Source organism: Myxocyprinus asiaticus, chromosome 5, assembly GCF_019703515.2.
Source record: "Myxocyprinus asiaticus isolate MX2 ecotype Aquarium Trade chromosome 5, UBuf_Myxa_2, whole genome shotgun sequence".
Classification (NCBI taxonomy): domain Eukaryota; kingdom Metazoa; phylum Chordata; class Actinopteri; order Cypriniformes; family Catostomidae; genus Myxocyprinus; species Myxocyprinus asiaticus.
In genome coordinates, this window is record NC_059348.1 from 6915896 (window position 1) to 6933310 (window position 17415).

The 17415-nt window shown below is 37.3% G+C and overlaps 1 protein-coding gene across 1 annotated transcript in view; it reads left to right on the forward strand.

Annotated features, from left to right (window-relative positions):
* The window catches only part of LOC127440553 (zinc finger protein 585A-like), a 59027-nt gene that overhangs the window by 32205 nt on the left and 9407 nt on the right, over positions 1-17415 (forward strand). The window contains exon 8 of the mRNA XM_051697226.1: positions 2801-2913. Coding sequence (XP_051553186.1) covers positions 2801-2913 — 113 coding nt within the window. The remainder of the gene's footprint in view (positions 1-2800; positions 2914-17415) is intronic.

A 17415-nucleotide genomic window follows, 5' to 3' on the forward strand; every position in this document is an offset into this window, starting at 1 on the left:
CACCAGCCGACTTCATGACAGCTTCTTCCCCCAAGCAATCAGACTTTTGAACTCTTGATCTCTCATGATCAATATACATCAGCACTGCACTTTATTAATCTTACACTGGACTGTCATAATTATATTCTCTAGTAACAACACACTGGCAACTGACTATCAACCGACAGCCTGAATGTCAATACAGTACAGTACAACCTACTGTATATTTTATATATACTATATATACTATTTTTATTGTATAATGTGTATTCTATATTGTGTGTATGTGTATTCTATATTGTGTGTATTGTATACTGTACATTGTATATTATTATTTGTATATTGTGTTGTGTGTAAGTGTATATTAGATATGTAAATTGTGTTGTGTAAATCTGATGTTTATTGTAAATTGGTGTGTCTCATCACTGTCATGACTGCTATGTTGCTCGGAACTGCACCCAAGACTTTCACCCACTGTTGTATTTGTGTACTTGGTTGTGTGACAATAAAAGTGATTTGATTTGATTTGATCATATACACTTTAATATGACTTATAAGTCATCAGCCTGTGGCCTGAGACTCCTTATGAATATCTCTATTTAGTGTTATAACTCTGGGAGTGTAATGTTACGTAGTGCGACGTGATGGGATACCGTTCTCCATAGTGCTTACGGCAATGTCGAGTGAACTGAATCGATAGGGAACATCTCCGGTTACACATGTAACCTCGGTTCCCTGAGACGAAGGGGATGAGACATTGCCAAAGCTGGCCGCACTACTACTTCAGTGTTTCATAATCGAGTGACTCACTCTTGTCCCTCAGTCAGGAAATTCTGAAGAAATGGTGCGCCCACTTATATACGCCTAATGCATGCCTAAAGGGGCTGGGCTCAGACACCATTGCCAATCAGAGGATTGGTGTGATTGTATAAGGGTTTCAACAAGGTAGTGTAAGAAGGACACTTCCCATAGTGCTTACGGCAAATGTCTCGTGCCCTTCATCTCAGGGAACCAAGGTTACATATGTAACTGGAGACGTTTTAATATGTTGTTGCAGATACATATGTTAATGAAATTCATATTTCTTTAAAACATCCAGCACAGTTAGCTACACAATTCATTAAGTCTAATTAAAAATCTTATTAGCCATGATATGGAATTTTGCATGATTTTTATTAAAATTTATTTTTGTCCCTATGACAGTGGGATTATTTAGCTGTTTTTTCCTTGTATATCAGAGACAAACAACACAGATTATTAATTGTGTCAATAAATGGAAACGGCACCTCTCTGGAAAAAACAATCATGCTTGTGTTTCTCTCATATTCTTTTGCGACATTTTATTTCTACATATAGCATGTTATTACTATCTAATGTTTTCATGAAAATATCATGGAATATTAATATTGCCTTTCTGTGGGCCCCCCTCCAATCAGGGCCCCTGTTATTCAAGTCCAACATTACCCCCTAGTCCGATGCTCCTGTGCTCCTCCACTCCTATTTTTACATCACATATATTTTTGTTTGTTCTTACAGTTTTGGTCATGGGTTTTGTAACTATAACTGTGTAACTATAGAGCAGACAGCCTGTACCAACTGAAAATGTACTGGACAACAGTCCATTATATTGCCAAAGGTTTGGTTTAACAGTTCAACATGATCAATAAAATTAGTGCCCAGTCCAACCTTCAGTACAAAAAGAAAAACTCTGTACCCTGTCAAATGTATTCTTTGCATCTAGGGATAATATAATGGTGGAGTCTCTTTCCCTTTTCAAGAGAGAATTGTTTTAACCCTTGTGCGTCAATTTAAAAAAGTTACTCAGAGGTCCTTAGAGGACAAAATATCTGCGTCAAAAAAACTGCCATAATAATATTATATATTAATATTATTTTCCACTTTCAATTAGTTAATTTTTTTAACCAGCATCAGTCCTGATCACAACTACCAAATAATCATTCATTTTCAGGATTTTAGCTCTTTAAATGCCAATTTGTTTACATAATGCCACTGTTGTTTTTTACACACACACACGCACACACACACAAATTTCTCAATACACACATACAAAACACATTCTGACATCCATATCAACACACCCACACAATTTTAGCTGCATCATATATTTAATTGGCCTGCAGTGCTCTATAATACAGCAAACAGAAAATAGGAAAAAAGCATGTATTTGCTCCATAGGCTAAACATAAGAAAAATGGCACCATCTGGTGGAAAATATCAAAAATTTAAATTTTGAAGCCAGGGCTTTTATTTTATGCTTTAATGGCACTGGGATCAAATATTGCAGTTTTAATGGGTTTCAATGGGGACATTTTTGTCCTTAAGGTCCTGAGTGTAACTATACACAGTGTATTATAGATGTATTATAGGAACTGAGTCTGAAGTATCAAAATTCCCCAAAAAATACACACCTTTGGCACAATGTATGCCGTTGGCATTAACACAGCCAAAATGATCGAAAAACAAAAATGAAAAAGACAAAAATGTCCCGAATGTCGCACAAGGGTTAAGCAAATACATCTCCAATTCACACTTTGTGCACAGCGGCAAACAGAATTTACACCTTCCACAAAGCCACCCCCACAGCAATTCTCCAGTTACAATTCAGTTTAAAAGCTGGGAATGTTCCCATCAACCTATAAATTCAACACTCCACACTCCCGTCCAGTTGGTGGCGGTAATGTATCAAAAGCTGGTTTGCCAACTGCCATAAAACCTAAGAACAAAAATAAACCTACAAGTGAAGATGAAAACAACAGTACATGAATGAGGAATAAAAGTGTACCAGTTAATGTCTACACAGCATACAGATGGAGTATGTTAAGATGGAGATGGGGTTTGTTAAAGAGGAGAGTAAAGACATGAGTAATCCTGAAACATGTAGGATGGCAAATGAAGATACTGAGGAACTAAAAGGTCAGTATCCATTCTTGTTATTCATTGTGACTATTGAGGAACATTAAAGTACTTCATCCAGTTTTGGCTTTTCAGAATCTTTTAGATTTTATAGCATTTATTTGAGAACGATAACAATAAAAATTAGCACACACAAAATCACAGAGATAGCTACTTAACCTTGACCTTTTTTTGCTCTTCGCTATTAAATGTGGGATCACTTTCATTTCTTGATTAAAATTTGTTGCTCTTTTTGACAAATTACTGTGTTTATTTTAAAGAAAAAAATGGTAGAAAAGGAAAAGTGGCTAATTATGTCATCTGTTATAGTCTGGGGTGAATGTAATGTACAGCATATTGAACCTTAGTTGTTTCAGACTGAAAAAAAAAAAAAAAAGAATTAAAAGAATTCCTTGGTATTGCATGATCCCGGGTTACTATATTTTGAAAAACATACATTACAGTAAGTTTAGCCTTACACATGGGTGTAGAATACATGGGGGATGCAGGGGACGTATCCCCCTCACTTTTTCCTGGGGCATATGTGTTTACGCTGTGTCTTTCATACAGCAAATGTTACATTTAGCAAATGTCTAAATGTGTAAATGCGAAAGTTAAAATTCACAGGTCAATCACGTGATACATTAGATTACAATTTTTTATTGATTGACAGCCCTAAAAATATATATCTTATATATTTATTTTTGTCTTGCGCTAAACATTATGTCCCCCTCACTCTTGAAATGATTGCTACGCCCCTGACCTTACTCGCCAGACTTTTGACAACATGTAAGCGTTATGCAACTGAAAAACTAAAAAAGATATTAAAGGGGCATTCAGTAGTTCTCTAGCTAGCGTTAGCATTGCTCTTTTTCGTGTTCTTTAAGTACCGATGTGACAGTGGTGTTAGACGCTATACTGCCATCTTTCGACGTGGATCATCATGATCATCTCTGCTGCCCCCGTCAGCTCTGGAATATCATTTGCATCTGGAAAATGTCAGAGTTTGAGGTAATTTCTAAAGTTATTTATCACTCTTATAATATAATTGCTTTGCCTAAAAACAAACGTCAGAATTAAAGCGAACAGACTTCTACAGTTAAGGATAGATTATTATTGTCCCTCATATCAATAATATTTGGAGACTGTCTATGTTTCACGTTATTTCTAAAGACAGTTATTACCTTTATTAGAGAACTGTTTAGCGTAAAATAAACCTCAGTTATATAGCTATACAGAATGTCATGGTAAAGGAAAGATTAGAATTGTTTTTGATGATCAAATTTAGCAAGTCCATGAATACTGTATTTGAAGAACTTGTTTTGTTTGCAAGCAAACCAACGTCATGGTGTACTCAAAATCCACAGCAATTTCTGTGCCAAGCTACTAAAAGAAAGAAGACGTGTGCCATTTCATAGAGGTGGAAGTAGATGGCCCCCCTTACTATAGCTGTGATAACAAAGAAAAGAAAACTACATGTTGCTTTCCGGTTGTGTTTGTAAACACAGCTGAAAACTGTCCATTACTAACATACAGTTAAAGTCAGAAGTATACATACACTTAGGTTGAAGTCATTAAAACTCATTTTTTAACCGCTCTGCAGATTTAATATTAGCAAACTATAGTTTTGGCAAGTCGTTTAGGACATATACTTTGTGCATGACATGAGTAATTTTTCCAACAATTGTTTACAGACAGATTGTTTCACTTTTAACTGACTATATCACAATTCCAGTGGGTCAGAAGTTTACATACATTAAGTTAACTGTGCCTTTAAGCAGCTTGGAAAATTCCAGAAAATGATGTCAAGCCTTAGACAATTAGCCAATTAGCTTCTGATAGGAGGTGTACTGAATTGGTGGTGTTCCTGTTTATGTATTTTAAGGCCTCCCTTCAAACTCAGTGCCTCTTTTCTTGATATCATGGGAAAATCAAAAGAAATCAGCCAAGACCTCAGAAATAAAACCGTGGACCTCCACATGTCTGGTTCATCCTTGGGAGCAATTTCCAAACGCCTGAAGGTACTACGTTCATCTGTACAAACAATAGTACGCAAGTATAAACACCATGGGACCACGCAGCCATCATACCGCTCAGGAAGGAGACGCATTCTGTCTCCTAGAGAAGAACGTAGTTTTGTGCGAAAAGTGCAAATCAATCCCAGAACAACAGCAAAGGACCTTGTGAAGATGCTGGAGGAAACATGTAGACAAGTATCTATATCCACAGTAAAACAAGTCCTATATCGACATAACCTGAAAGGCTGCTCAGCAAAGAAGAAGCCACTGCTCCAAAACCACCATAAAAAAGCCAGACAACAGTTTGCAAGTGCACATGGGGACAAAGATCTTACTTTTTGGATCTAATGAAACAAAAATTGAATTGTTTGGCCATAATGACCATTATGTTTGGAGGAAAAAGGGTGAGGCTTGCAAGTCGAAGATCACCATCCCAACCGTGAAGCATCGGGGGGGGGGGGGGGTGCTTTGCTGCAGGAGGGATTGGTGCACTTCACAAAATAGATGGCATCTTGAGGAAGGAAAATTATGTGGATATATTGAAGCAACATCTCAATATATCAGTCAGGAAGTTAAAGCTTGGTCGCAAATGGGTCTTCCAAATGGACAATGACCTCAAGCAAACCTCTAAAGCTGTGGCAAAATGGCTTAAGAACAACAAAGTCAAGGTATTGGAGTGGACATCACAAAGCCCTGACCTTAGTCCGATAGAAAATTTGTGGGCAGAACTGAAAATGTGTGCGACCAAGGAGGCCTATAAACCTGACTCAGTTACACCAGTTCAGTCTGGAGGAATGGGCCAAATTCCAGCAACTTATTGTTAGAAGCTTGTGGAAGGCTACCCAAAACATTTGACCCAAGTTAAACAATTTAAAGGCAATGCTACCAAATACTAACAAAGTGTATGTAAACTTCTGACCCACTGGAAATGTGATGAAAGAAATAAAAGCTGAAATAAATAATTATCTCTACTATTAATATGACATTTCATGTTCTTTTTTTGGGGGGGGAATTTTCTCCCATTTTTTTCCCCAATTTGGAATGCCCAGTTCCCAGTGCACTCTGATTCCTCGTGGTGGCATAGTGACTTGCCTCAATCTGGGTGGCAGAGGACAAATCTCCGTTGCCTCCGTGTCTGAGACGTCAATCTGCACATTTTATCCCGTGGCTTGTTGAGCGCGTTACCGCAGAGACCTAGCGTGTGTGGAGGCCGGGGTTGCTGTGGTGTACCGGTTTCACGGTATACCACGGTATGGAAATTGACAGTTTTCATACCATGTACATTTGCTTATCTACAGTATTGAGAAAAAAATGCAACCGGATGGAGAATCTCACCTGCGTGTGCGCATCTCCTTTCCTCCTCGACTGCTGCATGCGCCACACACATATGCAGTGGAGAAAATGTCAGAAAGAAGCGAGGCGAGGGGGTCTGACATTAGTGAGTGTGTGTGTGAGTTAAAGCAGTGTTTCTCAACTGGTGGGTCATGACCCAAAGGTGGGTCGCAGGTCTATTCAGACTGAGTCGCGGACAGCAGGGAAAGAACAATGCCATGGTTCTCCCATTTAAGTTATTTCAGTGGCCACCCAAGTGATAGCCTATTTAGGACTGCTTAGGTAGATTTAATGATAATCCCGCAATCAGCTGAAGGCTTCTCATCTGCGCTTTTGCACGAGTGTAACGGAACCAGCTCGTGATCATGATCTGCTCTTCTGTCTGGCATGCATGTGCAACAACTGGGCTTCCCTCGATATTGCGGAGCGCAGACCTCAAAACTGATGTGACCAATTTCAATTCTAGTGAGACTTTTCTAGTTTAAAGCATTACGGAGGAAGGCAAGTGGAACCTCTCAAACGGTAGGCAGCCCTGACATGCCAAACAGCATTGAGGAGGAAAAGAGCAACACTGTGCTATGCGCAAATATATATTTTTTTCATTATACATCATCACCTTTACAAAATTGTTTCACGATTTTACATGAGTACAATTAACTTTTATATTTTGACAAAATGTTATAGTTTCATATGAAATAATCTAAAGGTAGAATCTATTAGACCTCATTTTATATCAACAGTGGCAGTTGTAGTTAAAGTTTCAAGATGTGTTTCAGCAAGTATTTATTTTTTCATAAATACTATAATTTGTTATTATTATTACTATTATTTAAGACTAGCTACACTGACCTAACCATGGTAATGAGGAGCCTTTCCTCCTGTGTAATATGTATGTTCTGTTTGAATTATGTTTGAAATTAGGAAACAAACGGGAAAATAATGGGCTCATATGAGTAAATATGCTCTTCAATTTTTAAAAGGGGGGAGAGAAAACGTCCTGTCGCTTTTGTTGTCGACGTCAACAACAAAAATAATGTCACTTGATGCATGTCCTTGTTCTTGAAAACCATGAAGAAGACTATGCAACATAAAAGGAAATGCGACCCAGGATACATTAAATACAGATTATGTTTTTACTATGGTGGGTCGCCACTTGATTTCAAATGTAAAATCTGGGTCCTGAAGCAAAACCAGTTGAGAACCACTGTGCTATTTTTTTTTAGAATCATGTTTATAATTCAGTTTATTTTTATAATTATGTTAGCTTTCTTATTTATTCTATTTATTTTATTTATTTTCAAAAGGGAGACTTTTTTTACACATACTTCCATTAAAAAAAATGGTTTCAAGTTTCATATATAAGTTTCATATACAATAAAGCATTTTTTCAACCCCCCCCCCAAAAAAACCTTCTGTTTTCACTCCTTTAAGGGTCATTGTAACTGCTAATAATAATTGTGTAATACCGTATACTGTGATACCGTGAAACCGTGATATTTTCTGAGACGGTTATCATACCGTGAAAATCTTATACCGTTGTAACCCTAGTGGAGGCTCATGCTATTCTCCGCGGCATCCACGCATAACTCAACATACGTGCCACCAAGAGCGAGAACCACATTATAGTGACCACGAAGAGGTTAACCCAACGTGACTCTACCCACTAGTGCCTGACCGATTTATCTGCTGATTTTAGACTTTCACAGATATATCGTATTTGGTAATGTTTTTTTCAGAACATATAATGCAGAAAACAATGCTTGGGGTGATTTAGAATTGGTGTCATAACATAGTTTGTCCAACAGAGCATGCTCCGACTCCATTGTTTACAGAGCTGAGCTGACGATGGTTCTGGAGACAGTGCGTAGTTAAGCGGTGTCTTTACAGTAAGTTGTTAACTAGTTTGTGAAATACATACTAGAAAGTTAATAAAAAAATGGCTCCATCATTTTCACTTTTCAATATAACTAGTATAACGTTAACCCTGTCCCTGACAACCATGTCACTCATGTTTATCACATGTGTTTGCTGTTAGCCAGCTATAGTTTGTCAGTAATATAGCAAATTGAAAGGTAAACATCAGAGCATCTTTTTGCAGCTCAGCAGACAATGGTGCGGTGGTGAATTGTGTTTGTTGAGTATTGATTTCATGCTACGTTGTTACCTATTTGGTCAGACAGCAATGCTGGAAAGTAAATAAAGTCCATCTTTTACTCTCCGTGACAACGAGCTTATAGCTAACTAGCTAACCACGTAGCTACTTCATTGCTTGTCAGCTGAGTGGAAGCTAATGTGTAAATGTGTATTCATCAAACTGTTTTGTTCAGGATTCACAGTTTGGTACCCCCTTCAGCTGAACAATTCCAGTCTTTGCATTTACAAAATTTAATATTTAAAAGTCTGGGTTTCCACCGTTGAAAGTTTCCCCTGAACTTGAAAGACGGTGTAACACCGCTGCCGCTGTTTATCTCTTCACTCGGCAGCAGCAAACCACGAGTTATTGTTTGTGACTGTTTTGGCAGTATTAAAATAGTCAGCATCTGACTGATACTAAACAGTACTGATGTTTATTTAGCTATTTATTTTATTTTTATTAATTCTTTATTTAAATGGTCAGCAATTGACTGATACTGAACAAACAGTACTGATGTTTATTTAGCTATTTATTTTATTTTATTTATTCTTTATTTAAATGGTCAGTATTTGACTGATACTGAACATACAGTACTGATGTTTATTTAGCTATTTATTTTATTTTATTTATTCTTTATTTAAATGGTCAGTATTTGACTGATACTGAACATACAGTACTGATGTTTATTTAGCTATTTATTTTTATTTATTCTTTATTTAAATGGTCAGCAATTGACTGATACTAAACACACAGTACTGATTTTTATTTAGCTATAATTTTTATTTATTTCTTTATTTAAATGGTCAGCCATTGACTGTTACTGAACATACAGTACTGATGTTTATTTAGCTATTTATTGTATTTTTATTTATTCTTTATTTTCTCAGTGTTCATTTATAGAATTGGTTGGCAAAGTATTATAATAATAATGTCAAATATTCTTTGATAAAAATATTTAAGAAAACAGACTTCTGAGTACCTTTGCATAGTCATATCGGTGCAAAATCGGTGCACAATCCACATAGAAAAGGTCTGTTTAAAAGAATTGTAAAAAATTAACTATATCGGCAATTGGTGTATTTTCCCCCTCTAAAATCGGTCTCAAAAATCCCATATCGGTCTGGCTCTACTACCCACCCTAGCAACTGGGCCAATTGGTTGCTTAGGAAGTCTGACTGGAGTCACTCAGCACGCCCTGGATTCGAACTTGTGACTCCAGGTGTGATAGTCAGCATCTTTACTTGCTGAGCTACCCAGGCCCCCAACATTTCACATTCTTAAAATAAAGTAGTGATCCTAACTGACCTAAGGGAATGTTTTCTATTATTAATTATCAGGAATTGTGAAAAACTGAGTTTAAATGTATTTGGCTAAGGTGTATGTAAACTTCTGACTTCAACTATATGTTGACTACACACATAATTTTAAAAAGTTTGAGGGAACTTGTATGAGTTTTCTGTAAATTCCACCTGATACTATTTTAGAGAGTGGTCTAAACAATGAATAATTTCTTACCTGTCCAACAAAAAAGAAGCAACATCAGCATCACTTCACAGGTTTTTCTCCATCATCAAATCTTTCCACTTTTGTGTATGTCGTACCAATGTTTACTCTAGTTTTTTGCCTTTGCCGGACTTTCTGTCTTCTTGCTTCTTACATTTATTGCTTCTTCGGCAGTACAGCTACTGAATATCCTGTTGTCTCTGCTTCTAAAGCACGATAATAAGTATGTTCCATTGTATTCTTTTTGCTCTTCGCATCACCAAACAACACTGCGCTAAGCATAGCCAAGCGTATCTACATAGGTGTCAGCCAATGAGCATGAGGATTTTCTTCTTCAACGTTTAGTGAAACACGGCGGACCATGTCATTTCAATATGGCGAAAACATTGAAGGGGTGACCCGCACCATGTATAATAAAAAACCTTTTTATAGAAAACTATTATGAGTACAGTCTTCATCTCAAGTGTGTGTACACCATTCAGATCACTCTTCACAAAAACACAATTCATTCATTAATGTGTACAATTTTTAAATTAGCCCCAAATTACTGAATGCACCTTTAATAAAACTGAGAAGGGTGCATCATATGCAGCTGTGCTCAAAAGTTTGCATACCCTGGCAGAAATTGTGAAATTTTGGCATTGATTTTGAAAATATGACTGATCATGCAAAAATAAAAAACTGTCTTTTATTTAAGGATAGTGATCATATGAAGCCATTTATTATCACATAGTTGTTTGGCTCCTTTTTAAATCATAATGATAACAGAAATCACCCAAATGGCCCTGATCAAAAGTTTACATACCCTTGAATGTTTGGCCTTCTTACAGACACACAAGGTGACACACACAGGTTTAAATGGCAATTAAAGGTTAATTTCCCACACCTGTGGCTTTTAAAATTGCTATTAGTGTCTGTGTATAAATAGTCAATGAGTTTGTTAGCTCTCACGTGGATGCACTGAGCAGGCTTGATACTGAGCCAAGGGGAGCAGAAAAGAACTGTCAAAAGACCTGCGTAACAAGTTAATGGAACTTTATAAAGATGGAAAAGGATATAAAAAGATACCCAAAGCCTTGAAAATGCCAGTCAGTACTGTTCAATCACTTATTAAAAGTGGAAAATTCGGGGATCTCTTTATACCAAGCCAAGGTCAGGTTGACCAAGAAAGATTTCAGTCACAACTGCCAGAAGAATTGTTCGGGATACAAAGGTAACAGGTAACCTCAGGAGAAATACAGGCTGCTCTGGAAAAAAGCCTGCTCGATGCATCCATGTGAGAGCTAACAAACTCATTGACTATTTATACACAGACACTAATAGCAATTTAAAACGCCACAGGTGTGGGAAATTAACCTTTAATTGCCATTTAAACCTGTGTGTGTCACCTTGTGTGTCTGTAACAAGGCCAAACATTCAAGGGTATGTAAACTTTTGATCAGGGCCATTTGGGTGATTTCTGTTACCATAATGATTTAAAAAGGAGCCAAACAACTATGTGATAATAAATGGCTTCATATGATCATGATCAGATTGCATGATCAGTACTATTTTCAAAATCATTGCCAAAATTTCACAATTTCTGCCAGGGTATGCAAACTTTTGAGCACAACTGTATATATATTAGTTTTGCGTGAATGATGCAGGATTGTAAATTTTATTTTCATATTTTGCTTTTGATCCTTTTAATCACATTTTAGCTTGTGTACAAATGTACAAATTTCACATTCTATCAATTTATGAGTCATGAATTTGCATTTTTAATAATGATACAAGCTGTTGTCACTGTTTGAAATTTCATGCAAATTGAAAGGTTGGCAAAAAGGTTGGAACCTAATAAAAATAAAATTACTAATTATATTATAAAATAATAATTTAAGTGCTACTATACTGTATCAAAACTACTATGCTTAAAAAAAAAATACAAAACCCTTGCATAGATTTGTTAAAGATTTGTATTTGTTCTTTTTATTTTTTTTTCATATTTACAGTGTTTTCTGAAGTTGAAATATTTCTCAGTGTATGATTGTGCCTTTTAAATATTTATGTATTTACACACTTATTACACTTACTACATTACTACATTTTGTAACATGTTTATATGCACTTGTGCGATTTATATTGAGTCTACATTGATATGTATTATAAGTGTTAAATCTGTACTGTCTCTTTAAGAGAATTGTTTACGATTGAGTGAGCGCAGAGCACAATAATGGCAGAGAAGTTGCACAGTTGTTTTTCCCTCATACATGCAATGTATGATAAGAAATAATGTTTCTTTTTTATCTTTTTGATCACCAACTGATAGTAAATAACAATGGATATTAAAAGAGACATGAAATGAAAATGGGGAGCCTGGGTCTCTTCTTTGGACACAAAATACACGGAATGAAGCAAAAGGAAACTTTTACTTGTATTATGTGTATTGACTAGCTTGTGTAAATATTTATTGAACAAGATCTCAAAATCAAATCTACACGCTCTCGAGTTTTGCAACACTTTTAGCTTGTAACAGAAGTCCAACAGGCGTGTTATTGGTAGACTTGCTTTAAAATGGAGAATGTTGTGAAAAAGAATGTGGAAAAGTTTAACCAAAGTCAAAGAGTTGACATTGTTAAATGCAGTGCCATTTCACAGCTGATTTAAAGCGATGGTGAAAGCGTGATCACGACGGATCCGGACCCACTGCAGCCAAATAAGGTCAGTTTCCTTCAGGGAGCGCACTCCCGAGACATAACCCACTGTAAAAAATTAGACTGAATCCAGCTTCTTAATCGACAGATTCTTATTCAGTAAAAGCAACCTGAACTTCATCAGAAAGCACCACAGTGCAACATATGAAACAACGCAGTGTTTCATGATACTTTTATTTAAAAAATAAAGTTCTTTTTAACTTAGTGTCTAAAAAAGTGGCGATCTTGCACGAGACACTGAAAGAGAAAACATTGAGATTCAGCGCTACAGTCAAAGATGCTGTCCAGCTCGTGTTAACAGTAGAAAAACAGTGCAGATGCACAGAAAAGCATGTTTGAACAGCCCTCAACTCTCCCTATACTTGAAAACTGACCCAAATCCAACGGTTTGTCAGAACTCGTCTAGTTTGGGTCAGGTTGAAGACTTTATTGCACATGTAGAATAACCAAATATTGATTTTGGTATTCGAATAGTGGAGCGTCTAGCGGTTAACCGAATGTCAACAATCCATGCACATCCCTAGTGAAAAAGCAAGCGAGCAATTGTGGGAGGTTGACTAATTAAAAGAACTAGTTCCCACATAGGTTACATATTTATTGCAATGGGCATTAAATATCTTAATCTCTCATCCTCCACAATGTTAATCGACCAGTAGACGCTGGCTATCAGCTTTGTTACAGCAATCGTGTTGCCACGTTCATGATTCGCGTCAAGGCATCAACACCAGCTTCAAACACCACTTTGAACTCTACATGAAAGTAATTATATTAACCAGTTAGAAAAACATATTTTTCTGCATTTTGGTGATAGTTAAGACTTAACGTGCTTCTGTGGTAATTAAAATGTGCCTTAGTTTAGAAAATACTTGTTTTTTGTCACAAGTTTCATCTAGCTTGTTTTGTTCAACAAAGAGCATTAAATCCTTTCTCCATCACCTGATCATTAACACAGAATCATTGTTGTGTGGGAGTTTGTGGTGTGTGCGTCAGTATAATGACTCCAGACGGGCACATCGCAAAGGTTCCATCCTTCCAACCAGTGTTTATGCTAGTTTATGCTGTATTAACGGTAACTGGTTGATTGATCATAAATAGGGCTTGCTGTCCTCAAGTGTGATTGTGAGGCGGACATAAAAACTTATGAAATGTTCTAAACGAAGGTTCGGAAGGAGCTTGTCAAGTTAGTCCTGTCAATCTCAATGCAAACACATATGAGTAGCTGCTTACCTCACTCCTGTGATGATTCTGCCGGCATCCCTCCACCACCCCAATTCCTTTATTATTAATCTTAACTAACTTTAGTTAGACTTAGAGCTCAAGCCGAGCCACATGCTCAAACTTCCTCATGCTCGAGCCCCTCCTTTTCAGACAGCAAGCCAAATTTGTTTACCCTTAAAAATCTGTTTAACATTTCCACTTCAAGGGCTAGGTGGACATGCAAAAAGAAAATGTTTAAGTCGTTGTTAAAATGATGGATTTTGAATGAAGGTAATGTTTCCCTTACCTCCCAAAATGTAAAGTAACTATTGTTAGCCTTACTATCAGCAGTCATGTATTTACATTTAGGCCTACCTTAAATGAGCGATAGCTTATGTGTTTAGTACATTTTCTCATTTTTTGGGCCATCAAATTCACTCATCATCAACAAGTGTGAACTAAACGAGCTGGGTTTAAATAATGGTAATAGCAATAAACTGTTTCATAAACTCTCCATGTTTCATTTTTCCTTTTTGGTCTATAGTATCATTATAAATTGGGTTACATACATTATTAAAGGGATATTTCACTCAAAAATGAAAATTCCCTCGTCATTTACTTACCTTCATGCTATCCCAGATGTGTGTGACTTTCTAGGCCATGAGTGTGTGTAAGAAATAGATCAATATTTAAAACTTTTTTTTTACTAAAAATTTTCGTTTCTGGCCAGCTTGAGGTTTGTATGTTGAGGAGGGTGGAGTTCAAACTGCCTCTAGCCTGACGTAAGCTTGTAAGCCTCCTCTGCATAGAGATTCATACGTAAATACCTTATTAGCAGCTGTTTCTATGGACTGCGATACTGTTTTGACACAACAGCATTCTATTCAGCAGTCTGTGCAAGGAGCTCGGTCTGAGGCATCTCCTCCACTCACTCACTTGTATTCAGACTGATTCAATCAGCTCTTCTTGTTGACCGTTCCAAAATGGCGCTGCAGTTGATGTATCCAAACCAGCCGAATGAGGCATCTATGTATGATTCTCTATGCTCCTCTGTGTTAAACAACACCTCGCTTCTGTTTTTTTTTTTTTTGTATTTCACACATCAGTTCGACCCTCGAATGTAAAGTAAAAAAAGTTTTAAATATTGATCTCTTTCTTTCTTTCTTACACACACCTAACATTTCGCTTTGGAAGACATTATTTAGACCACTGGAATAGTATGGATTATTTTTATGATGGCTATATGTGCTTTTTGGAGCTTAAAAAATTTGGCACCCATTCACATTTTATGAATCTACAGAGCTGAAATATTCTTCCAAAAATCTCTGTTTGTGTTCTGCTGAATAAAGAAAGTCATACACTTCTGGGATGGAATGAGGGTGAGTAAATGATGACAGAATTTTCATTTTTGGGTGAACTATCCCTTTAATGACAGTCAGTGCTCATACATGGATATTTAACTCCATTTCAAAAGTGATAAATGTAAATAATTAGCTTTCATTTTAACTATATCTGTCATTCAGTAATTCTCTCTGTGTTTTAGTGAAATAAAAATTGAAAACAAAAACTGTAATGTTTGTTACAATGGAATGTCCTCAAACACTCAAAATATCAGCAAATAAAGTGCACAGTAAGCTATGAGTCTAAATAGCACAATACATAGATCTTCGGCTGATAAAATCTCACATTAAAGTCAAACAAAAATAATCAAACCGTTACTGCCAGTATATGCGCTCTGCATGGGCAGCTTCACACATCCATGATGCAGCGAATGCAAGTATTGTCATGCATGGAGTCACACTGCTGTGGTTTAATAGCCTCTTTGGGGTGCTTTGATTTTTAAATGCTTTAAAATCAAATTATAATAATAATTTTTTTTATTTATCACACATTATACATTTGCACATATACAGTGAAATTTTTTTTTTTTTTTCCACATATCCCAGCTAAGCTGGGGTCAGAGTGCAGGGTCAGCCATGATACGGCACCCCTGGAGCAGATAGGGTCAAGGGCCCAACAGTGGCATCTTGGCAGTGCTGGGGCTTGAACCCCTGACCTTCTGATTAGTAACCCAGAGCCTTAACTGCTGAGCCACCACTGCCCCTTTAATTACTACCACTGCCAACTGTTCAATTACACTGAACTTGTCTAATTATAGTACTAAATATGCACACCAGATCAAAAGGGGAAAACACTGTCTTACCATTTATCAACACTGCTCGGTGAAAAATAAACTGGAATCATGTTTAATGGTGTAACAGTCACTTAAAGTAGGCTACTCTTCTTCAGAATGCAGCAGGAGGAATGAAACACAATGCAGGTGTTTCAAGATGCATTTATAAAAATGTAAGACTTTTTAACTTTACTCTGTGTCTAAAAATGTGGCAATTCTGAGCAACTATTAATTTTCCTTAATTGTATTTTTTTTTTTGGTGATAACCTCTATGTATTGGTATTGGAAAACCACCCATTTTTAATTTTAATTTTACTTTGTTTAACTACGGCGGCCATCTTTGTGTCATGGTGCACAACAAATTCTGGTTATACAGATGTTTATGGAAACCTCAATATCTCAGCTCAGGATGGTCACAGCTCCTTGGAACACAAACTGATTTTTAGAGCACATTTGTAACATTGGGTTCTAGGAGTGGAAAAGGAAGAGAGGAGACGCAGGAGCAGATTCTTTAAATCCTTTAATAATAATTGCTGGAGTGGAAACACACTATAAATCTTAACACTAGTAATCACTGGAGTGGAACAAACGCTGGATTGGAACTAACAATAAATCGTAACATAACACTTCACTAACTTAATGTAACACTCCAAGGACTGACAAAGGAGTGGGTAAAACTAGAGGATATTTATACAAAGGAACTAATGAGGGAATGGAATACAGGTGAGGATAATAAGAAACAGATGGAAGTGATGAGGGCAGTGCACTATGGGAAATGAAGTCCAGGGGAAATCTTCAAAATAAAAGTCCTTGAAGAGAATGAGGAAGACAGACTGTGGGTGAAGGCCAGCCCCAGCAGGTAGTACCGGAGAGTGAGGACCACCCACTTGATGGCGAGACACTCCTTTTCCACGGTGCTGTACTTAGTCTCCCTCAGCAAGAGCTTGCGGCTAATGTACAGCACCGGGCGCTCCTCCCCCTCCACCACCTGCAAGAGTACGGCCCCCAGCCCTCTGTCTGAAGCATCTGTCTGCAACACAAAAGGGAGAGAGAAATTAGGTGCATGTAAAAGCGCCCCCCCGCAAAGTGCGGCTTTAACCTGCGTAAACGCCTGTTGACACTGCTCTGTCCACTGAACCGGGTCTGGAGCTCCCTTTTTCATGAGATCAGTCAGTGGGCTGGTGACGTCCAAATAATTAGGCACGAACATCCTATAATAGCCAGCCAGCCCCAGGAACTGTTTCACCCCCTTTTTGGTCTTGGGTCTGAGGCAGGTCGCAATCGTCACAGTCTTGTCAATTTGGGGATGCACCTGCCCGTGGCCCAAGTGGAACCCCAGATACTGTACCTCCACCCGCCCAATTGTGCACTTCTTGGGGTTTGCTGTGAGCCCCGCCCATTGCAGCAACCTCAGAACCGCCCTCAGGTGCTGCATATGCCGCTGCCAATCATTGCTATAAATGATGATGTCAT